Genomic DNA, 24,911 nt, shown 5'->3' on the forward strand with positions numbered 1-24,911 from the left:
AGAAATAAGTCACTGAATTTTAATATCTTTTAAGATATTAAAATTCAGTGACTTTTTCTATTTTATATCACTGTGCTCCACTGGCTCCAAATTGGGTCCACTTGAGCACAGTGTATTAACATACGAAAAGATATTAAAATTCAGTGACTTATTTCTATTTTATATCACTGTGCTCCTCACTGTTTTTTTTTTTTTATTTCAATGCTAATAGCCATCGACAAGCACGAACCAACAAAAATCGGTTCATGAATATGATGATATAAACAAAAATGTATATAAAATAATAATATAACACTTCCTAGCAAAATAAAAAACCCAATTGGACCCGAACGGGGGAAAGTGTCTATTTACGCAAAATTGCGCAATGTATACGCGATAACAATACCAGAAATAGAAAGATCGGGAAAAATTACATAAAACTACATTTTAAATTAAAAGAATAGGAAATTACAAGGTATCCCCCCAAAACGCAAAAAGGCGTGATTTTCAAGAAACTCGTACTCATTGAAAAAAATTTCAAAAAAATATGAAGTATGGGGGATGATATTTTTAAATAATAGTTGAAATGTATGAAAAATAGTAATTTTCGGGGTGGAGCTCCACTTTAAAAAATGTAAAGTTCGCCCTCTTTATTTTGTTGAAGAAAACAAAAACAGAGAGGGCTAGGAGAGCAGAGATGATCTTGATTTAACCACTTTATTTTGCTTTATTTTTACTGTAATATTATTTCATTGAACCAAATTATTAGTTTTCGGATGTGGTACTAAAATGTAAGTATATTGCTATGTTTTTATTCAGACTATAGGTGTTAAGGCATATATATAAAAAGGCGCTAACTTGCTAGGCTACCACCACCTGTCCTCTAGCTAGCTAGGTAGGGTAGCCATTTCCTCCCTGATGTGTGTGGATGCGAGAAGGACGATAATGATAAATTGATAGCCAAGGAAGGCAAGGCGTAGGCCTAAGATATTTTATAATTATTTCAAAATAAATAGTAGATAGTAGATCATTTGCTTAGTTAGTCGTATTGTATAATGGTGATAGGCGTATAATAAATTAACTGTTCTGAGTGAACTTATATAGGCCTAGGCCTACTCTAGGGCCTATATTTACTAGATCTAAGTATAAAGTATAAGAAACTTATTAACTACTCTCTCTCTCTCTACCCTACTAGCCTAGAGAGTAGGTTATTAAATAAGTATGTCAAACTGCTGTAGTCTGTCAAATTGTACCACCAGGTATATCAGGAGGAACACATTCCTTTTATTACGACGCTTTCATTAATACCATAATTCTGATTAAAAACTTCAAACTAAATAATCAATTTTTTCAATTTTCAAGAAGTATCAATAAAATCATGGAGTAAAGAATACTCCATGATAAAATGAATTCATTTGACATTTTTTTTTGGAAAATTTTTATTAATCAGCAGGCTGTCATGTGGCAAGGAACATCTGGAAGTCCAAAGCTAGGTCGAGCAGAAAGGGGAAAGCTACAGAGACCAACAAGTTTTAATCCCCCTCACACCCCACAAGCATTAGGCCTACCTCAACAGCACTCTACTAGGCACACACTAGACCGTAATCGAAAGATAGGCCTAGTAAGCTACGGACCAAATTATGGTCGCAGCAAACCACAACAGAGGCATAAAGCCAGCTACAGTGGTGGAATCCGCCAACAACCAGTACTACCTCAGGTAAAAGAAGCATTTAATGGTTCTAAGGGCGATCTCTTCAGTCAAAGACTAGTCTCCCAGAAGGCCTAGTTATAATCAGTGGCTGTAATGGACTAGTACACTGGTTTGACCTACTCGTCTCGAAAGATGTACAGTACTATGTTCTTTGCACATTAGCTAGATGTGTACAATGGACCTACAGTTTATAGTCCTTATCCAAGAAGACTCGTTCTACCACCAAAACGAGTGAGCCTTGAACCCTTGCAGATGTTATGGCTACGTAAATACGTTTCCACTTGACCGCTCGGCCACTCACTCAATAACATATAAATGCATTATACTTTGTTTATTGATGATTGTTTACTTGAATACTATATACTTGCAGGTGAAGTTGCCAGAGCTGCCAGTCCCATGCACTGAACACACATTCCTGACGGATGCTTCTGAAGTCCGTCACATGGAAGAGGGTCTTACACAACTTCTTACAGACTTCCATAATGGAAAATTAAGAGCCTTCAGTGGTAAGTAATTAGGTTAAATCAGGAATGTTTCTTAAATAGAACTTGGTTAAATCCAAAGTCTGGTATTTTATACTGAATCCTTAATGGTGTCAGAAGGAAAGGGGGAACCTAGATAAAGTTTGTTTACCAAGTTTTGAATTTAACTATTTTATTTAAAGTTGTGTCTACACTATCAAACTATTTTGACAAAAAAAGTGCGATGTGTCCAAATATGGTAGTGATAATGTCCAAATATGGTAGTGATATGACATCACCATGTCCATATATGGGCACATCACATTTTGTTGTTACATAAAGTTTTATAGTGTAGACAGAGCTTTAGAAAAGCCACTGTTGATATTCATGTACAAATTTTTTCTATTGTAATGTTAACAAATTGTCTACACTATCAAACTTTATGTGACAAAAACGCCAAATATTGTAGTGACATGACATCATCGTTTCCATATATGAGGACATCACATTTTTTGTTACAAAGTTTGATAGTATAGACAGAGCTTATAGTAAGAACACAAATCATAGTAGAATGTGACAACATCGTAACAATTACTTTTGTTAATATTTGTAGATGACACATGCTCGTTTCAAAAGATGGAAAATATTCGAGATCTTCAAGAGAAATTATCACGATTGCATTTTGACATGGATGCTAAAATGCAAGAACATGAGTAAGTTATATAATTTTAAATTAAATTCTACTACAATATTTATTTTTCAATACCAATCATTTTATTACATAACACTACAGTACAACCTGTTTGGGATATCTCTATTGAAGTCTTGTCTACACTATTGATTGTGTCCATATATGGTAGTGCTATGCTTAAATATGGTAGTGATAGGACATCATTGTGTCCATATATGGGCACATCACACTTTTTTGACACATAAAGTTTGATAGCGTAGACAAGATTTTAGATGGTTTTGTGTTTGTTTCAGGTCTACCGTAATTTATCTATGGTTCAGATGTAAATCTTGCTATATAATTTTCAAGTTTTTTTAGTTTATATCATGTGTTAATAATAAATATTTTTTTTTAGATTTGGTTCTGAGAAAGCGAGAGAAGCAGCTAACCAAAGTATGGATCACCTACTTTCCAATGTAAGTTACCTTTAGAATTCTCAACCAAAGAGCTTTCAATTTGCGACGACCAATGACTAAACTATGTAATTTTAGTGTGTCTTTGCTCCTCATGTTAACGCAAATTTGATGGTTTTCTGACAACACATCGATTGACCTGACCTAGGTCGGTCGTCAATCCTTGGTTGTCTCAAATCGAAAGCTCTTTATTATTTTCCCAGGCTACAGGTAATGGGCTAGTTACTTCTGCCCAGGACGTTAAGTTTTTTCTGTATATGTGTTTGTCTGAACAGCCTAATGGGCCACAGTTTTTATCAGACACTTGTCAAATTACAATGTTCTGCCAACATATTAAAGGTTAAAGGTCTTTCCAAACTTGACTACAATGTTCCGCGACCAAATATATTGTGATTAAGTCATATTTTGTTCGTCGTTAAATCTAAATTTTAAATATTTTATTGTTCTGGCAGTTAAACCAGCTGAGCATGGCAGTGTATCCTTCATAAGATTATAATATTTTGAGGAGGTGAGGGTGGTTTATTTATTAAATTTTTCTATTGTAGAATTGTAAAAAAAGTGTGTTTTTTTTTCTATCTCTTCATTGTGTTTATAAGCTTTTTAACTCTAAGAAGAAAAATCAATTCTTTCTTAACTAAAAACTATCAGACATAGCATGCAGTCACATAATGATTGTTAAGCATCCGTCACACTGGACTTGGTAGAAATCTTACATGATGAAGAACCAATGTCTCAACGTAAGTTCCACTACAGTTTAACATTACTACGTTCAAAATCAAAGGAATAAAACAAAACGACTGCTTGAGTGCTGCGTTGACCTATGACCTTTTCTTCTACTTTTCATGGTCATCTCTAGTTCAAAATCGAGAAGTTTCACCGAGTGACCGTCATACTATACTGTTAGGTCAGCTAAAACTATCTCGCTAAGTTTCACTAGACTGGACTCTGTGAAACTTACTGTAGCTTCTTGTCGGGGATAGTTTGTGTGCGAGTTAGTATGGTAAAACTTAACAGTCTGTTGTCTAAGTATTATTGCGGCTTCTTTGTTCGGTTCGGATTGTGGATTACAGAGACTTATATTAATTGATCGCTGGTAATATTTTCGCATCTTGAAAGAGTAGAGCATTACCGTATGAAAAATTACACATTTAATTGGTGCCTGTTAACTTTTGGACATCAATATACTGGTGCAATATCTGGGGCAGGTGATGTGTTATCAGTGGACGATGTTAAAGCTATACACTTTTTACGTGAAAAAAGTGTCTATTTTTTAAAAGAAGTGACAATCAATCATACCAAACTTGCACAGAAAGCGTATGAAACCTGCCAATGAACATCTAAATAGGGACATTAAAATTACTCCATGGATATCTGTCTATTTTCATCATATTTTATATGTATAGACATTTTGATAGGACTTAACTTTTTTTTATTTTAAGAGTAAGTATATATAATATATATAAAATAATGTATAGCGTTTGATATAGCTTTTTATTGTAGCATTGTAGATCACACAATTTACATTGATTCATAGAATTATTAACAAATATTTATACTGCTATACTGCTATACAACATTTAAACGCAATTTTTTAGTATACAGTGGTTTTGAAAGTATTTTTATAACCTAATTCCGCCGTCACTTAAAAAAAAATGTTTACATATCCATTTTCCTACATCTAGGCCGAGGCATTTTTTAAAAGTTCACTGTAGATTGTTACCACCCTACTCATTTTAGTGTATTTTACCCATAGATTTACTATACAACTTCTAATCTAATAATGCCTCAATTATTCCACCTAATAACATACAGACGTACCCCAATAACCGCCATACAAAAAACTTATAACACAATATTTTATTATTGCATGTTGTGATGATAATAATAAACTTTATTCAAATGATGTTTTCACAGTTTTTTTAAATCAATATTTCATTTATTGTACTGTTTTCAGATTATACAGTCGTTTTAAAATATGGAGTATTTCAAATCAAATCAATCTCTTTATTCATCTCATCAAAATAATACACATAACAAAAAGGAGTAAAAAATTAAAAGATGAAAGGGACCTAACAAGGGGCTTGTGATAGAAGGCTAATATTAAGATAATAAATAAATAAAAAATTAAATTTACGTCTTATTGATTATTTTTTGATAACCATGTGTTCTGGGCCGTACGGAAAATGAGTAATGTTCTCGCAGCCGTCTTCTGTAACCACTATAACGTCATGTTCCCGATATCCGCCGGCAGCAGGATGTGTCTCTGGAAGTGCGATCATTGGTTCAAGTGACATTACCATGTTAGGCTCCAAAACAGTGTCAATGTCTTCACGAAATTCAAGAGCTAAAATTAAAATATTATAAATAATGTGAGAAACTTATAGCAAATGTATTTTATTCACACCACGATCGCACGATCGTTTCTGGGAATGGTCAATATAGAATACTCTGTTATACACTCTTCGTCGAGGAGTCGGCGAATGTTGACACAGTAATTATGTAAATGGGGAATAACCTGCGACTTGCAGCCTGCTGGGCTGAATTGCGCACAGGTGTGGACGACACACGCCACAACTGTCTACTCCCCTAAGGGTCCCTTCGTGTTGATTGCTACTACCAAACGGCGCCCGTTGGTCTTACCACAACGACAGGAGCTGAATGGACCAGTGCACTGGGGCAACCCTCTACTCTTACGCAAGATGTACTGGGTTCTTTAAAGTGCACACGAGCCAGATGTGTATACACTGGACCTCCAGTTTTTGAGTCCTTATCAGAGAAGATTTGTTCTACCACCAGAACAATTTATTTTATTTATTTTATTTTATGTCTTTAGGCAATGTGGCCAAGGATTACCAATAGTGAATTAATCACTGTCCTATCAGATAGGTGGTAATCCCCCTGATACAGGGGCTATTGTGTGAACCAGTTCACCGGGGTAACCCCCTACTCTTTTTCGAATAATGAACTGGGTTTCTTTAAAGTACACACAGGTTATAACTGTGTACACTGGACCTACGACAATGGTCGAGGAGTGCCTTAAACCTGTGCCGATTGTATAGCTACTACAGCTACAGCTAGAATGACTACTCGATTCAAGGTTGTTACTGTGTTCCCAATTGACCTCGAAAGCTAAACTGGAAATGGAGAGGAAGAAAATAAATGGTAACACAAAGATTGTAGCACCACCACCGGATTCAAGTCGAGTGCAGTTATATCCGAACGGTTAAAGGAAGAGGCGCAGCAAATCATGGCCTCGATGTAGCCACAAAATCGACACAGGTTGTTCAATGCGCACCTATTGACCATGTGATAGAGAATAGATCTATTAATTTACATTCACAGGTGATTATTAATTCAGTGAGAAGTAATACCTGCTTCACGGCCATAGTAGTGGCTCAACACACCAAACGAATGACCGTATCCAAATGAACGGTATTGGAGAAGGTCATATGATTTGTACACTTCGTTCATTCCATGAGCCACATCTTTACACTTTGCTCCGGGCTTTATCAGCTCCTTGCCCGTTTCGAATACTTTACAGTTCGCCTCCCAAACACGAAGGTGATCGTCTGAGACGTGGTCCAGGAATACATTTCTCTCAAGTGCTGAATAGTATCTAAAATGTCATGGAGAATAATTGATAAAGAGGCTTAATTTTTGTTTAAAAGCTGTTAACACCGGCCGATAATGGACTAAAATATCGTAAATTTATTCTTTAAAAACATGTTATGATTCAATATCGTATATTGTAACGTAATTTGGATTATAGAATTATTAGATGTTGTGGTACATGTATGTCGTAGACTCTCTTTTCCCAGACGGGCTCTGGGGTGTGCGCATGCCCACTCCGAGTTTCCAAATAGTAGTAAACTATAAGCTACCGCATGGTTACTGTTTCCTAATGCTTCCGTTCTTTTGAATAATTGCCTAAAGAAGCGGCACGAAAAACATAAACGGAATTTTCAGTTACCCTTAACTATAATTAATAAAGTTAATAAATTATGTACACTAACCCCGCCATCATTGGAAAACAGTTCATGACACAAATGTCGCCCTTTTTAACTTTTCGACTGGTGACAGGATTGTGACAATTCTCGGAATTAAAATGTCCAGATTGGAACCAAGACCATGCTAAGGATTAAAAAAATATTAAAATAATAATATCCAACATAGTCTCTTCTTAAATATGTATTGTTGCCCTGGGGACACATCCTTTGGGGACACCTCCTTTGGGGACACCTCCTTCGAGGACACATCCTCTGGAGACATCTCCTTTGGGGACACCTCCTTTGTGGACACATCCTCTGGGGATATCTCCTTTTGGGACACATCCATCGAGGACACATCCTCTGTGGACATCTCCTTTGGGGACACCTCCTTTGGAGACACCTCCTTTGGGGACACCTCCTTTGGGGACACCTCCTCTGGAGACACATCCTCTGGGGAAACCTCCTCTGGGGACACCTCTATCAGGGAACACTTTCCCGTGCTACAAGCAAAAGAAAATGTCTGTACGCTACTTACTGTCTTGAAGAGCAATATTCGGACGGCTTTTGGCGATTTCTTTCACCATCGTTTGAACAGCGTGCAGAGCAATCTCGTGCTCGCCTACACCTTCAGCAAGTGCTTCAATAATCGCTCCACCACCAATGTCCGCAATCCGAGCCCCTTCTTTGATGAGCGCTATCTCCTCATTCGATTTCACCATCCGTAAATACATGGCGGAATGTCCAATATCTACCACTGTGCTGTCCGGCAAGGCAGTTTGAAGTTTTTGGAAACTATCCATATTGATGTCATCAAATTCACAACCGACTTTTCCTTTTATTTCACCAAGTTCTTGGTACACAGCTCTGTAGTAGTTGTCGCGGTGCCAGTCAGTGTAAATTATATTATCACCGACCGTTTTACGCCACGGATAGGCCCCGTTGACTTTGGCAGAAATTGTGACAACTTTGTCTTGTGTAACCACTAACCCATACGGACGGCCAAAATGACAATACATATAGTCGGAGTAATAATTGACATTGTGATACGAGGTGAATAGCACGCCATTTATATTTTCGGTTTCCATTAGTTTTCGTAATTTACTGATTCTTCCACTCATTTCTGCTTTAGTGAATGTGCTCTCGATCTATAAAATTAAAATATTTATCGTTGGTTAGTAGACCTATACTGTATTTAAATTGGGACTAGTCTGCTCCAAACTGCCATATTCGGCCCTCTTTGTTGAAGCCACACTATTTAGGCCTAAAGGCGTTTCACATGAAAAGGTTTTTTCTTTTCAAGTTGGCGCGTAAGACTGCCAAACCGTCATATCTTTCACACAAAAACAACATCTGACCAGGGAGTGGAAGCAGCGAGAAGTAAAGAAGGGAGATTTCGGTTTTGGCCTACCTTCTCACTCGCATTGAACAAAGTGTTTAAACGTCACTCGTTAAATTCTGTGCCTACAAGAATGATTAATTATCACAATTTTGACACCATCCCTCATCGTGACGACTAACCGTCATTATGCGTTGTAATAATTCAGTGCAGCCTCTTCGATTTAGGCCTATCTTCTCCTTATTATAGTCGTCACAATCACATTCTCTCGCCATCGACCATTCTCCTCGACTCACCATCACCTATCCTTTATAATAAATTCCCATCGTAGGCCTAATATATGAAACTATACTACTAAAGGCCTACCTTTTCACCATTTTGGAGTTTTAAAGTGCGAGGCATGTTTTTATTAAACGCTGAATATTCTGGTTGCATCGATAGTCCTCGCCGCACACAACGCCGCAACATTGTTGTCAACTTGACAGAACGGCAGACGTCCGATCCATACTTTATGTAAGAAGCAAGCTTAAACCGTTGTAAATACATTTCTAAAAAGTAGAGCCAAAATAATTCACTTTCTAAAATTAAAATTAATATGCATGAATGATAAACCCAGTCTTTTTATACGGCATCATCTGTTGAGAGATCATGATGTCATCATTCTGCATGGCATAAACAGCCGGCTTAACGAAAGAATCATTACTTCAAATGCTCATGGCTGTTTTTGTTTAGATTTTTTTTTTACAATATTTATTTTGTATTTATTTATTTAATCACACCCTTGTTTACAAGACCAACCAATTCTGGCTTATGAGTGAACCATGGACGTATATTGTATACCTCCACGAGTGAAAAATATAAAATAGCAATTCAAATAGAAACATGTACTCAAAATACAATATAAAATAGCAATTTAAATAGATACATGTACTCAAAATTCACAATAACAATAACAAACTGGTTTGTAAACTGGTTTACAAAAATATAGCCCCTGTATCAGGGGGATTACCACCTATCTGATAGGACAGTGATTCATTTACTATTGGTAATCTTTGGCCACATTGCCTAAAGACATAAAATTAAAAAACATTACAAATAAAGTGGCCACGCACAAGAGTAAATATCTGATTCAAACATAAACAAAAACAACATTTAACTGGATAATTATTAAATGTAAGCTATAATTTTAATCGATTATAAGAGGGAAGTAAGACTAAACCAAGCAGAATTGCTGTATTCATACGTAGTTGTGTCATGTTTGTATATACACATTCATATTTGTTATCTAGTTAAAGCGTGGTTTCCACCTAAAACGCAACGCAGCGATGTATCGACGCAAAGTGCTGTATTAACGTAATCACAAGTGGGAACCGACGACGCAACAGTGCTGCAAAAATCGAAAATTGATTTCACGCAGGCGGGGGAAAACACAATTATTGGAAGGGTATTTTCTTACATTGTGTAGGTTGCGTTAGGTTGCGTCGCTAGTGGGAACCAAGCTTTACTTTGCAGATAACTGAAATAAAAACCAAACATCTATATATCAATCAATCAATATAATAATATTTTACATCTCCCTGCTGTAATGTTGGCATATCTACCACAAGCATTATGCTTTTTTGTTATCATGCGTCTTCAAATGTTTTTTTTTTCACCTTCATCTGGTTTAACTGTCTTTATTGAAGTAAATGAATGTGAATTTGAATGAATGAATTGAATTGTTAGATTATGGTGATAGACACCTATAATAATCCTCGAAGGTTTCCAAAGCCTATGTTAAAGTGAACGGTTGTCTTTTAACAACAGCTTATTGTGCCACCAAGGGTGCACCGAAGCTAATTTTAAGGTCAAAACGAGATCACATTTAATTCTGCACGCTATAATAAAAGAAAAGAAAAAAAAATGTACACAGAATAAATAAACATTTATTCCTTATGACCATTTCCGCTCAGGATAGATACATATTTTAGAGCAAAAGAGAAGCTACGCGGTTTTCCGCTTACCGTTACCGTCCGTGTGAATTGGCATTTACACAGCAGACGAGCGGTAACGTTAATAAACATATAGAATCTTATTCCTCTTATGACCATTTACACACAACACGGAGCGGACGGGTGATTTCCGCTTAGGATAGATACAGATTCTAAAGGACAGGCTACGTGGTTTCCGCTTATTACCGCTCGTCTGTGTGAATTGGTCTTAGATTTATGACCCGCGTTAAATAGGCCTACATGTTGGCGCGTTCAACTGAAATAAAATTGTATCAATGGTAATTTTGAAACTAAGTAAAAGCGCTGGTAGGCCCACATTGCGTGGTTTTAGTCGAGTAAAGCTCGAGTCCCACGATCTGGTTTTTTCTTCTGTCTTCCAAAGGGACTTGTATTGATTGATAGGACGTCATGAGAAGAGTGTTGCAATCCCACAGTCATTTCTTCACTTGGTCACTAATGACCTACTTTTTGAATAGAATGTCATAAGCTTGCAATTTAGGGACAATCTTTGTATATTGTAGGTATTCAAGGATTGACCTTGTCAACCATTGTGTAAATACTTTCTCTGCTCTCTGCTTTGCTATTCATTTATCATTTAGAATTCAATTGTGATATTGTATATTCTTAATACAAATCGAAATGGATTTAGTCTTACTTTCGAAAGTTTTGATCATTTTGTATATGGTAAGAGAACTAAATAAACGCAAGCAGAAGAAAAAACGATTGCAAAAGAAACGCAGTGTGTGGGTGAAAACATGGATACAGCGGCGAAAATCCCATGGAGCATACCATGATTTAATAAAGGAACTGGAAGTAGAAGACATAGAAAAATATAATAATTTTATCTATAATTATATATAAATATATAATATATTATGACTTTTAATAACACTTTATAATCTTTGTATTCCATTCAACTCCTAACTAAAGTTATTTCAGGTGTCTATAATCATTTTTTGCTTTTTTTTCGACAAAAATATGGGAATGATGGGAAATGAGATTAATTATCACATACACGTACTGTTCCGCACAGTTCCAATTGCTTTTTTTTTTTGGAGAAAACATATCGTATATTGTTAAAACAAATTGAGATTTTAAGATACAGTTTTATATTAACGATAAGATAAGGAAGAGAAAACAGTTTAGTTTATGCAGAATCTTTCAACAAAACTGATGATCCGTTTCTGCTGCAAACTTTCAAAAGAATTACCATACGAAACCCGGTTTGGTGGAAAAAAAAAACGCGTTGCTACCGAACCGTTTAAAACCGATTGAATCTGAATCAATTGAGGTTTTAAACCCGTATTTAAAAAATAGGTTCTTTTTATGTGGACGGACCCGTTTCTACTATATAACAAGAAAAGACCATTATTTTAAAACGGTATATAAAATTCAAATCCGTATATAAATCATAAGGAATTGATTAAAGGAATAAAATTGGTAATTTTCTGTTGCTTGCCAGGACGGTCAATGTGTCGTCCGCCGCCTCACCCCAAGGTATAGTTGGACATTTGGTAGAGTAGGCTAATATTCTATACTATCATGGAGGTCTATACTGTGTTGGACATTTAGTAGAGTAGGCTACTGTTCTATACTATCATGGAGGTCTATACTGTGTTGGACATTTAGTAGAGTAGGCTACTGTTCTATACTATCATGGAGGTCTATACTGTGTTGGACATTTAGTAGAGTAGGCTACTGTTCTATACTATCATGGAGGTTTATACTGTGTTGGACATTTAGTAGAGTAGGCTACTATACTATACTATCATGGAGGTCTATACTGTGCTAGACATTTAGTAGAGTAGGCTACTATACTATACTATCATGGAGGTCTATACTGTGCTAGACATTTAGTAGAGTAGGCTACTATACTATACTATCATGGAGGTCTATACTGTGCCAATAGGGTTGGTGAGATCTGTCCATAATAGGTTACTTTTCTGTCCATAATAGGTTACTTTCTGTCCATAATAGCAAAGACTATATATCACAAGAATGAGTATTCCGCGATTTTTGCATGAGAAATTTGTAACAGAGAGCTTCAGTGAGTGATGGCCGCCCTCATAAGGGCGGATGTATACATACTAAATAAGACTTGATTTAATAGATATTATACACATTAAATAGAATTATGATAATAGTTTTTGCAATTATAAACTATTTTATAATACATATTTATTAACAAACTAGTATACATTCACTTTTACAGACAATTATTTAGTAACATGCTAAGTTAGTTCACAAAAAAGGCCTAACACAGCAACACCAAAAATCAACGGATCGTTACTACTCAGCGTGGCCTATTCTTTACCATTGCCGTGTACTAGTCTACGCCCGGTAAATTAAGTATTGCTTTTATGATATAAATTAGTATAAAATACATGTTATTAATAGGACAAAATGTTAAATGTCATTAACATTTATTTGTTTTCCAGAAACAAGTTAAATATAGGAATATTATTAATGATCCTTCGTGAAAACGCGTAAACACCAACACGCCCGGTCACGCTATCGTAGCGCCCGGTTGATAAAGCAAACTGTTTATACGGCAGTTTTTACTAAATAAATTGCATAAAACAAACAATTAAATATCCAAATAGTATTTAACATGATGTTGGCATGTAGTTGATAACATTTTTTATCATGAAAATACTACCGGTGGTCTAGCCTTTGATTATTGAAACCGTCACAAAAAGTTGGGTATTGACAAACTTGCAAGCCATGGATTCATTGGAGTCAGTGGAGTCAACGGCCCACGTGACCATGTTAAGTGCAATTCAAGCGAGTCAGTACGAAGTGTACTGCACTATTGTAAAAAAGTGCTAGGCACCATAAAACATATTAAATAATTTAATACAGTATAATCTAGTATGTTCATATTAAATTATTATATGAAACATCAGAGAGGAGTAATTATAAAATAAAATCATTATTTTATGTTATGTTGTTCTAAACATACCCTACTAGTAGTACTACTAAAATAAAGACAAGCCTGCCTGCTGCTCCCTTCTTGTTGGTCTCGCTTGTAGTTATTTTTTTTTCAAAATGTCCCCCGCCGGCCCACCACACAGCCCAGGCCTAGTCTAGCCCCTAATACAATATACAATACAATATAGGGCTTCCTACTACTAGATGATATTTTGTTGAAAAAAATACGTTTCACAAGACTTCCCTGGTTCATTCCCGGGTTTCGGCACCAAAAGTTATGTCACCGTCGGAACTCGTCCAATGGGTAATAATTTAGTAGAAGCGATAAATATGTGGGAGAAGCGAATAAGACTGAGTTTAATAATGAAGGTCCTAGTTCAAACACTGGACAGACAGAAAAGGAGACTATAACTGAATGCAACTATGTATTTTATTGTTAAGTTTAGAATTTAGTTTCAATGTCACAATTATTATTATTTTTACAACATTTGCTATTATCACAAAATGGCCGTATAAGTATTACAAAATGACAAAAGACGGAATATAAGTAAGTTTAACAATAATAAACAGATGTCAGATATTAAACGCAATCAATAAAACGATCAACTTGATTCAACCAAAGCTGTTTTAAAATACTATTTAGGCCTATTATAATTTAATCAATATTATTAAGGAAACAAATCAGAATTTAAAATGTAAATTAATTAAACCAACACAGCCCCTCTACAGTAGTGAGATTAAAAGCGGTTCAGACCCCTTTAGAATATGAAAGTTTTTATGACAAATAAACATGAGACTAGATGAGTGATATCGGAGGATTAATTCGTCGATGGTAACGGCATGGACGACAGGACTATCTATCACTGCCTTCTTCCGTACCCCAAATGTAACATGAGTAAGTAAGTATGAGGGCGCGATTAATGACTAAAATATACCCTCACACGTGCATGTTTATATCTATCTAATGTTAAAGAGTTAATACGGGCACCAGTGCTGCAGGTGGGCACCAGCCGTGCATTTTTATATCTATCTGATTCTGATGTTAAATAGTTAATATTATACCAGTGCTGCAGATGGGCACCAGCCGTGCATTTAATAATGTGTACATAAATCTCATAATATAGTTTATATGGGCACCATTCTTGTACGAGTAACATATTTATGTGTCCTATATCTGCAGTTCTGAATGTGAAAACAATTGGTGGGTCATTTATATTTGTTTTGTTTTCTTTATGGATTCAATATTTCGTAATGTCATCAATAAAAATTACTAGCTAAAAACCCTAAACCATCATTATGCTAATTATAGTTACATAATAGTTATTATATAACACCTATATAAATTCCTGTCATTTGATTGGACGAATGTGGGTCACATGGCGTGCAATAGTACGCACTATTCAACGATCGTTAAATAGTACTTTTTGAAACATTTTTGTGTACGAAAAAAAAACGTCTAGATGTTATATAAAACAAATAATGAATGTTTTGTATTCGTGTAATGGTACAAATAATGGCACTTGGTGAATGATGAAAGGTTATATCAACTCGCCTTTGCCTCGTTGATATAACCTTTCATCATTCACCTCGTGCCATTATTTGTACCATTGCACTCATAAACATTCATTATTTGTATACTATCCCATAGTCTAGAATTTATTAGTAACTGTAAAGCCTACGGAATCGAGAAGCTGCAGGCTGAATCGTCTTGGTCTGCTGGGTTTTGATAAATGAATATTCAAATAGTACCTGCTCATTAATATTCATAACCTGCACGACTGGTGCCCATATAACGCTTACCTCTACGGTGCTGGACATTTAGTAGAGTAGGCTACTATACTGTACTGTCATAATAGACATAACACATAACAATAGAATGTAATAGTAAAAGACATTTGGTTACAGTGTAATACGTACCTATGTTAGCAGACTGAGTATGAGTACCGTGTTTCGTAGACCTTCTGTTACTACGATCGTGGACCTATAATAGGTTCATGCTTCGATGATTCTGTATTCATTTCTTCTAATACCGCTCACGTATTTTGGATTTGAGTCTAATCCGATATGCTTGGATGGATGGATGACACCTCTACAACCGGTTTAAACTCCTTCGTGGTGGTGCGCGCATAGTCTGGGCCCCAGACGGAGTTTTTTCTTAATATTAGTAAAAATATAAATATTTTTGCACATATGGCGTTTCATACGTGTATTACTTGAGTTTGGATACTCCGTCTGGGGAAACACGCAAAAGTCACGTGGTTTGACACCAAGAATTCTTGGTGCATAGATTATCCGGTTGACTAGTTTCAGCTGCATGCGATTGGCTACTCACTCGTACACTGTTTTAATATTCATGTTTCAGAATTTCAAAGACTCAACAACTAAGAAGGTACACATGCGCTATGTTACGTTTAGACAATGTGTACTTGGGTACATTAATAAAAGTTTCTGAAGGCTAGAAATGATTTTATAACATTTGATGGGATTTTTCCCAAGAAAACTCGTCTTGCTTCTCCGCAAATCAAACATTGAATGAACATTTAATATTACGCGGAGATAATTTGATTTAATTCCCACTCAGACCCTGTCCTGTTCTGTGTAGTGGTGTACAACTCCCTGGACTGATGTAGCCCTGTCTGTTGTGTGCCGGTGGTGGTATGTAGGCCTACCTTATTGGTGTTTTATTTGGCAGGTCATACGTGCGAGTTGAGTAGGACCTACGAAGGAGGCCTAGGCTAAGGACTAAACAATTTATAAACAAAACAACTTGGCAACACGATTTCATATTTCAACAGTCTCGATCGTACATTCAGCACTGTACGTACTCGATCTTTTTCATTTTGAAACAAAATGATCATTGGTTGATTCGAAATCCATATTTACATACCGCCCGCCCCATATAGCCAAATACGGTATGATAACCTACGTCATTCTTATTGGATGTTTGCGGTCTGCAAATCGATTTCTATACGTGTTTCACAAGTCTGTATTTTCAGACAAAAATCGCGGTCGAAATAAAAACAAATAAATAAAAATAAAAAACAATACAGACTTAGGGCAAGTCTAGTGCGCGCACTACCGCCTCAATGAATTGTAAGGGAGTAAACTTGTATACTATTCTTCGGAGGAATATATTTAAGGTACATCTTTTTGTAGGCCTATTATTTGCCTTTTTTTGTGTCACTGTCACAGCGTACCCAGATGAAAGAAAAACAAACTCAAAGTTTAATAGAACTGAGACACTAGAAACGCGTAACAAAATATATACTGAATAATAGTCGTACAGAATCTATATTTACTTTGAATGAACATTCCTCTCGCTATCTCCCCCCCCCCCCTGCACTATTAGTGATATTCCGGTTTTTTTTATGATATTAGCGCAAATAATTGTCAATTATGTTGGGCCTCAGAATCTTTTAAATATTATATTATTATTAGAAACTTTGGACTTTTGTCAAGTCATTACAATGGTATAAACGTAGGTCTCGAGTACACCAGCAGTGAAGTCAACTGATACTAAGTATCCGTTAATGACAGTCATTGTGTCTTCAGAAGAAGACGGCGGCGACAAGAATAATAGAACATTTAACAGTAAAAACTGATGGTGGGACACAAGCTACACAATTTTCCGCTTACCGTTACCGCTCCTTTGTGTAATTGGCCTTAACACACCACAAAATGCAAAGTAAAGTACACTCAGATACCATTTTTCAGTGCAATTTATTTCAACAAAAATCTACATTAAAAAGCAAAATTATAACTTCTATAATAATTAGGTTTCCATGATTGAAAGAGGGCGCTGTCACACGTATCGAACCAGAGCCATAAATGGCTCTGGATCGAACGCTCCTATTAATCTGCTATACGTGCCTAAATTATCTACAATTTAAAATAAAAAAACAAGTAGCCATAAGCACTAATTCTACAGATCTACAAGTGATTAAAAAAAACAACTAGCTATCTATTATTTACGTTGGCTAACAAATATTAATTAATAAAAACTATAAAATGAAAAAAAAGTGCATCATGTTTCAAACGGTGCTAGAGGAACACACTAAACTCTATGACATGCACACTTAAGAAGATCACCAATCATTTTTCTAATGTCCTAGTAAATAATAAGTAGGCCTAAATATTTTCCATACACAACTAAATCGATGTATTTTCTATTAATAAATCAAGAGGATAATAACGATATCCGCATTACAGAACAAAATAGTTTTTATAAAGCAGCATTTGGAAGCATTATATTACCTCTGGACAGTTTTTCTATTTTATACAAGAGAAAAATGGATAACACAATTTGCAGCAATTTGTGTGGTATAGACAAGCGGTATCGTGTACAGACATCGTCCATAACGAAATACCCTTAAAAAAAAACAAGCGCATAAGAAATCAGCTGACGTGGTGGAAAAAATCTTAACATTACTTCTAACGTAGCAAACCATCGCGCATGCGTTATAATGCCAAGGTAAATCTATCCGTACAATAAATGGACGCACTGCCGATGGATAAATAGACCGATAGACAAGATAGCAATCTGAAAACGCCTTTCTAACAAGAAAAGCTAATTTCGATCGTAGGCATGCCGATAATTTAAACTACTTCTACTTTAGAGTCCTGAGTTGTCCTGTCGCAATTTGGGAAAATAAACGGTCACAAATTAAGTGCGTTATATTTTTCACTTTCTTTCTATTCTAGTTGCAGCATGTAATTGTTTGTGGTGTTTGAGTCATTGTTAGTTCACAAAAATAAGCAAGCTTATAGGGTAGGGTGCGATACTAAACAGTGAGTCTAATTAAGCTTAAATTTAGTAAGTCTAGGAAGGATAGGCCTAGATACTCTGTGACATGAAGAATCCCAAACCTAAAATGTAACACAAAATTGGTAACAAAAAAATGTGCTAGGCCTAATAAGAATCAATAGTTACCATATAAACATAATTTTCCTTCATAATTATGATCCTTATTCTACTTATTAATCGTTAATAAATTGACATTATATTTCATACTGAAATTATTCTACGTTAATTTAAATTCGTTTCTACATCAATTTACATCATTATTGATAAATAGTATATAGTGTAGGCCTAAATGTACGAAATTAATATTGTGCAGCACTCATTCCTATTCAAAACTATGATTTGAACCGGGCTACGGTGGTTTGGAAAACTTGCACACACTTTGATGATCAGTAACTTAACTTACTGCAGCAGTAAAAAACTTAATGCAGCAGTAAAAAACTAACTGCAGCAGTCATGTAACTAGAAAAAAACTACGAAACACAATCCTACAATAATTCCTAAAAATCAAAATAAATATTTCAGCTTTACTGGTTTTTTTTTTTTAGCAAAATTTAAAAAAAATTGCTAAAACATTAATAACTACATAGAAATAACAATACGAATTTCAAAGCTTTAGATTGAGAGAGAATTTCAGTGCGCGAATGGGGAACTACGTAAGTATGGGAATGATGAGAAATGAGATTAATGATCACACATGCACGTACTGCCTGTTACAGCGCACAGTTCCAATTGGAAACGTCTAAGACAGGTTATTGTGTTTAGGTCTACTTCTTGACAATGTTATGCTTAGGTCCGTACGGGAAATGCGTGATGTTTTCCGCACCATCTTCCGTGACTACGAGAATATTGTGTTCGCGGTAACCTCCTGCGCCTGGCTCTCCCTCCGGTAGCATCACCGTCGGCTCAATAGACACTACCATGTTTGGTTTTAAAACTGTTTCAATATCTTCGCGGATCTCAAGTGCTAAAAAAAAAGGTATAAAATAGGTAAGTGAATACAGTATAGTCATTATTAGATAGAGGTCGCTCTTTTAATTTGAGCCGGTACATGTCTAGTTAAAGTGCAGAACAATTAGTCTTCTCGTGAGGTCCATCTTGATCGTGTCTTGAACCCAATGCATTCATTGGAAATAGTAGTGTTGTTGATTCTGTACGATTTTATTAAGGCCAATTCAGACAACGTCTTGACACGTCGGTGCTGTCTGAGTTGAATCCCGACGGGACAAGTCTTGAGATAGCGTCGGGCGCAGTGTTTAGATCGTCGAGAGATTTTATATTTAATTTTCTCCTGACGAGACGACTCGCCGGGTCTTGTCGTACGACGCTGTCTGAGTTTGCCTTTAGAAAATGACGGGGAATATTTTTATTCGGGATGATAGAGAAAATGATAATTTTACCTGCTTCTCGTCCGTAGTAGTGACACAGGACGCCAAATGAGTGACCATAACCGAATGTACGGCGATGCAGAAGGTTGTGTTTCTCGTAGACCAGGTTCATTTCTTTCGCTATTTCGCTACACTTAATACCAGGTTTGATAAGTTTCATGCCGGCTTCATGTACCTCGCAATTGGCCTCCCATACACGCATTGATGCATCTGGTACATGGTCAAGGAATAACGTACGTTCTAGAGCTGTATAGTATCTAAGATATAAAAACAAACACATTGTTATACTTCATTGATTTGGTGATGCTTATAGTAATGCTAGGTTTTAGGTTTAAGTCTGTGTAAACTAAAGATGCTTTAATTGAGATACCACGTATGCATTTAATCGCTCCTATGAACGTAACCTAACTTATGATCATATTAGGGCAATGTACAATATTTCTCATGGATATATTATTACTATAATCACATCAGTAGCACAACTTCGTTTTGCGTACAAGGGTATGCGTAAAACAAGAAATATCAAGAAGAAGTAGCTTTATTGTACTGATAATACGTACGATGTTAATATAATATCAACAAACTAAATCGCTATAAAGGCGAATTTACAGATAAATTATAGATTTACAGAAAACGCGGAGCGGAAGGGCGGCGGCGGTTGAGCGGAAAGCCGCTCTGGATAGATATAGATTCTACGTGGAACAAGCACGCGGTTGCCTTTAAGCTACCAGTACATTTCAATGGTTGGCCTAGTTGTAAATGAACTAGATTTTTGAAAACCTACCCTCCCATCATCGGGAAACAGTTCATACTGCACACGTCTCCTTTCTGTAGTTTACGAGTTGTGACTGGATTGTGGGCACCGTCGGTGTTTATACCAGATTGAAACCATGTCCATGCTAAAAAAACAAAAGTGTAAATAAATATACATATATATTATTGTATGGTTGAGAATAATGTAAGCGGATAAAACAAATTAGCGTCGTTTGTGTAGGCTGTTCGAAATTTACCTTTAATGGAGTGGTATTATACTACTAAAACATTATTTTTCGACAAAAAATCATATCGAAAGAAACAACAGTATGAGCAGAGAAGAGTGTAATTGGTCAGATTGTTTACCTTTCTCTGACGTCAGAGTAGGGCAAACTTCTGACTAAAAGCTTGACATAAATATAAGTCGCAGTCTGTAAAAAATTATTATCCAGTTTTAATTTATTTATTGTACTTACTGTCCTGTAACGTCATATTCGGTCGACTTCTGGCAATCTCTCTGATCATAGTCTGGGTACAATGCAACGCTACCTCATGCTCGCCGACACCTTCGGCCATTGCCTCAACGACCGCTCCGCCTCCAATATCTGCAATCCGTGCCCCCTCCTTGATATGAGCTATCTCTTCATCCGATTTGATCATGCGCAGGTACATCGTGGGTTCACCGACGTCAACCATTGTGCTCTTTGGCAGGGCGTCTGTAAGTTTCTTATAGTTGTCTAAATTGATATGGTCAAATTCACATCCTATTTTACCATACTGTCCAAGTTCTTGTTTCACAGCCTGGTAGTAATTATTTCGTTGCCAGTCCGTATATACTATGTTATCACCATTAGCAGTCCAACGCCATGGATAACCGCCATCGATATTGGCAGAAATCGAGAGTATTTTATCGTGAGTTACCACTAAGCCATAGGGTCGGCCAAACTCACAGTATAAGAAGTCGGAGTAATAGTTAATGTTGTGATGTGATGTAAATATGACGCCATCGATGTTGTCTTTCGACATTAAATTGCGTAGTTTTGTGATCCTTGATTCCATTTCCCCTTTAGAAAACGTGCCCTTCGCCTAAAAGTTAAAGAAAAAAAAAACATGAATTTAGAAATATCGGACATGGTACCATAGAGATTTATGCTCAATAGATATGAGATGTGTGTCATGTACGAGTGCTACGGGTACGAATAACTATAATTATTACGGGGTTCCACAAAAACAGGGTGCACAGTTCGATTCAAATATGTTTCATTATTTTGAGGGTCACTGTTAACTGAAAATCAGATTTGGCAATTATTATCGGGGAGGGGTGGGGGCGATGCGTGTGCATGAGTCCCATTCCTAAAAAATATATCGACGCATGACTTGATTGTACATGAAGAGGATCATAGGTTATCACCCAAGTCACTTATATTGTTTGCCATATAAGGTTGAGTGATATTTGCACTATCGTTATAAAATAACTTAGTTCAATTACAGATAAAGAATATGACAATGTGATATCCAGGTACCGATATTGATTTAATTGTTCAAAAATTCTGCATAGCATTTTGGTTGACTTCATTTATTTTAATAGACTGAAAACTATGATTTTAGATGGGTATAACTTAACCATATTCGGCTTAAAATTAATATGGCCTAAATGATTTGTATATGAAGTGATACACAAACAAGACCCGCTTATAGAATGTGCATTTCAAAAAAACTTAAGTGCGGAAGCGAACGTCATCCAAAGGCTCTTTCCGGAGTCCTGAACGTTGGTGAGAAGATTTTTAAATGTTTTGAAATGTAAAATTAAAAAGTAAATGGTTAAATTCAACCAAAAAACTGTTTTTTGCTTTAAATTACAGTTTTTAAGATACATTTTTGTTTTTGATCCAATTTTTGGATACGGTACCGTAACTATTAGGTGACATTAAAATGGCATATTCAACAAAAACATTTTTTTTTAAATTAATTTTTTTCAGGGGGAAAATACATATATATGGTTATTATGGTTATGGTGTTTTATGTTTTGGTTTTTTTTTTTTGCTTTTTTAGGGACGTTATAGTGAAAGGACGAATAAAGTGCCAAATTTGCAATCAATAAACGTGCAGACATTTCGAGGTCAGATACTATCGATCGGAGACGGGATAAAATTAAGTTTAATCTTACCTTTTCCCCGTTCCTAATAGCAATGAGCGAGGGCATGTTATCAATATGCCATGTGTCTGTATGTGCCATTCGAACCCTAGACGTATGCTTAGTACCTTGATCATTCTGCAACAGGTTTCTAAAAAAACGAGTCGATAATCCGTGTCGTAAACGTGTAACTAGGCTCATCTTCGCAATCTAACAAAAAAAAAACACCAAATTCATATAAGAAGAACCGTAATAAAGTATCAAGTGTTTGAAATGATCTGTAGTAGAATTTGATAAGTATACATGTAGTTGTACCCTGCACTATCCGGATAAAGACTAACTTCCGTTGCTCTGCTGCCCTCCTTACTTATATTATTTGAGGCTAATTTAAGCAATCAAACATTATCACTGATAATGAACTTGATAAAAGGTCATTCAAGGTTCACGCAAAATTATATCAACAACTCCAGCACAACAGCTGCGGCAGTTTCGCAGCAAAAAAAGTGTATAAAAAGGTTAGAAATAATAATAATGAATGACCGATACAGTATATACAATTAAACTTATGTAGTGGTGTGTATATGGTCATGCTATACACGCTACATTAACCGACTCCTTAAAAACAATGTTTTACTAAATTATATTATATTATATTAGCATATAGGTGTTTAGTTTAGTCTGTTTGGTCTTTTCTTGCCCCCCTTTTATAATTGTTTTGTCTTCTCTGTATTGTAGGCCTATATGGCAGAAAATTGAATAAAAAAATAAAAAATATTGCCCTACACGTGTACGGATGTCTAGTTAGTTTAAACTAAATATTGAATCTATGCTCTATACATTAAACCTATTTTAAATATACTATTGAATCACATACCATTTTATTTAAACTCTACGTGAACCCTTTGTTGGTAATAAGTCAACGCACTTTTAATTACTTTACTCAGAATTTCGTGGTGACGCGTCAGTTTGACTTGTGTTCACGCTTATTTTCACTTATTAGAACATTGTTCGTTTAGTACTTATTTCAACCATGAACGTTTATCCATGTGGTAAATCATAGGTAAAATATGTCGAAAATAAATGTGTAATATTAAAATGTCTCTGTCTGATGTAATGCTGTCTGAATATGAGGGATATATCCTTTCCGATTCGTTGTGGTTTCCTGTGTAGACATACGGTAATTTGGTCTACGAACATACATGGTGGGGTTTCGTTATGAATAATCACTGTTAATTTTGCAATGTCGGTGGATTTTTTTTTCATTTTTTTTTTCTACATCGTATCATTAACTAGGCTCAGATGCCTAAATTTGAAAATAATTTAGGATGCTAAATCTAGACTATAATAGTTACTATGACATTTAAATATTCTACTTAGAGTGCCTGTAACCCCAGTAACCACAAGAAGCCCATGTTGTTAATGTTACGAACCGTACTAACTATTAATATAAATGATTAGTCCTATCAATTAATATTATATCAATTATTGTAACCACTTTCAATAGAAGTCTTTTTTAACCTCAATAAATAAAAACAATTCTAGGCCTGTTTATTTAGTAATACGTACGGTAGTATTAGTAATACATATACTAGTTAGTAAGACGAACACTTATTTATAAATTAATTAACTTCGGGCATATACGTAAATTATTTTGAAGTCACAAAAATAAAGTAAATTTTATCTTACCTTGATTAGTGTTGGATCCGGACATCTAAATAGAGTATACAATTAACAATGGGAATCCTTAACAATCAGGCAAGATGAAGCGATGTTGTAACTGTAAAAATTGTAAACGATCCAGAATTTAAGATTGAAAAAAAAACGCTAATGATGTGATATTTTAGCAAGTAAAAACATTATCCGTGGATCCAGTGTTGAAATATAGTATTCACTTCTCCCTGCCAGGGAGGAGCGAGCCGAGAGGCTCTACTCCTCGTGTTACCCCGTTGCTGTTTACGCTACCGTATGATTGTATAGGCGAGCTATCCCTGTTATATTGAATTCAAGCGATGATGTCATCAATTGAAAGTACGAACGGTTCACTTTAGTTCATGGTCAACTGCTTTCCGGTCGAGGACCTTCGACTGTATACACACAAAAGCATCCAATTTGACCTCACTACGATAAAATAGAACCGGAACGTGGTTTCCCTAATTAACTAATGTATAATTAGTCGTATCAATTAATAAATCGTAATTAAACTCTGCGCTAAAGGACGAGGCAGATGACAAGGTAGGTAAAGGACGAGGTTATTGTTAAAATACATTGGATTTGTATAGACAATTCTAAGAGTT

The 24,911-nt window shown here is 35.7% G+C and overlaps 3 protein-coding genes across 5 annotated transcripts; 1 reads left to right on the forward strand and 2 right to left on the reverse strand.

Annotated features, from left to right (window-relative positions):
- The first annotated feature begins 628 nt into the window (after positions 1–628).
- Positions 629–22,554, forward strand: LOC140055759 (coiled-coil domain-containing protein 28B-like). Of its 3 annotated transcripts, XR_011846697.1 has the most exons (8): positions 629–770; positions 1,430–1,696; positions 2,061–2,196; positions 2,765–2,864; positions 3,237–3,297; positions 3,747–3,769; positions 3,943–4,031; positions 22,536–22,554. XR_011846697.1 is itself a non-coding variant. In XM_072101157.1 (7 exons), the coding sequence occupies exons 2-7, from the start codon at positions 1,439–1,441 to the stop codon at positions 3,971–3,973; spliced, it is 609 nt and encodes a 202-aa protein (XP_071957258.1). In that variant the 5' UTR covers positions 629–770; positions 1,430–1,438; the 3' UTR covers positions 3,974–4,943. The 3 variants fall into 3 exon arrangements, 2 of the variants coding, with proteins under 2 accessions (XP_071957258.1, XP_071957259.1); XM_072101157.1 differs by lacking the exon at positions 22,536–22,554 and having other exon boundaries at positions 3,943–4,943; XM_072101158.1 differs by lacking the exon at positions 22,536–22,554 and having other exon boundaries at positions 635–770; positions 1,433–1,696; positions 3,943–4,943.
- LOC140055757 (creatinase-like) lies at positions 5,384–15,604 on the reverse strand. The gene is made up of 6 exons (XM_072101155.1): positions 15,459–15,604; positions 8,986–9,167; positions 7,819–8,428; positions 7,308–7,425; positions 6,666–6,910; positions 5,384–5,638 (listed from the first exon to the last, which is right to left on the reverse strand). Exons 2-6 carry the CDS (start codon positions 9,163–9,165, stop codon positions 5,439–5,441), a joined length of 1,353 nt encoding a protein of 450 aa, XP_071957256.1. The 5' UTR covers positions 9,166–9,167; positions 15,459–15,604; the 3' UTR covers positions 5,384–5,438.
- Positions 17,243–24,585, reverse strand: LOC140055758 (creatinase-like). The gene is made up of 6 exons (XM_072101156.1): positions 24,304–24,585; positions 22,651–22,827; positions 20,960–21,569; positions 20,515–20,629; positions 19,743–19,987; positions 17,243–19,309 (listed from the first exon to the last, which is right to left on the reverse strand). The coding sequence occupies exons 2-6, from the start codon at positions 22,816–22,818 to the stop codon at positions 19,110–19,112; spliced, it is 1,338 nt and encodes a 445-aa protein (XP_071957257.1). The 5' UTR covers positions 22,819–22,827; positions 24,304–24,585; the 3' UTR covers positions 17,243–19,109.
- Between the last annotated feature and the right edge of the window lie 326 nt (positions 24,586–24,911).

This window comes from Antedon mediterranea, chromosome 7, assembly GCF_964355755.1.
Source record: "Antedon mediterranea chromosome 7, ecAntMedi1.1, whole genome shotgun sequence".
Lineage (NCBI taxonomy): Eukaryota > Metazoa > Echinodermata > Crinoidea > Comatulida > Antedonidae > Antedon > Antedon mediterranea.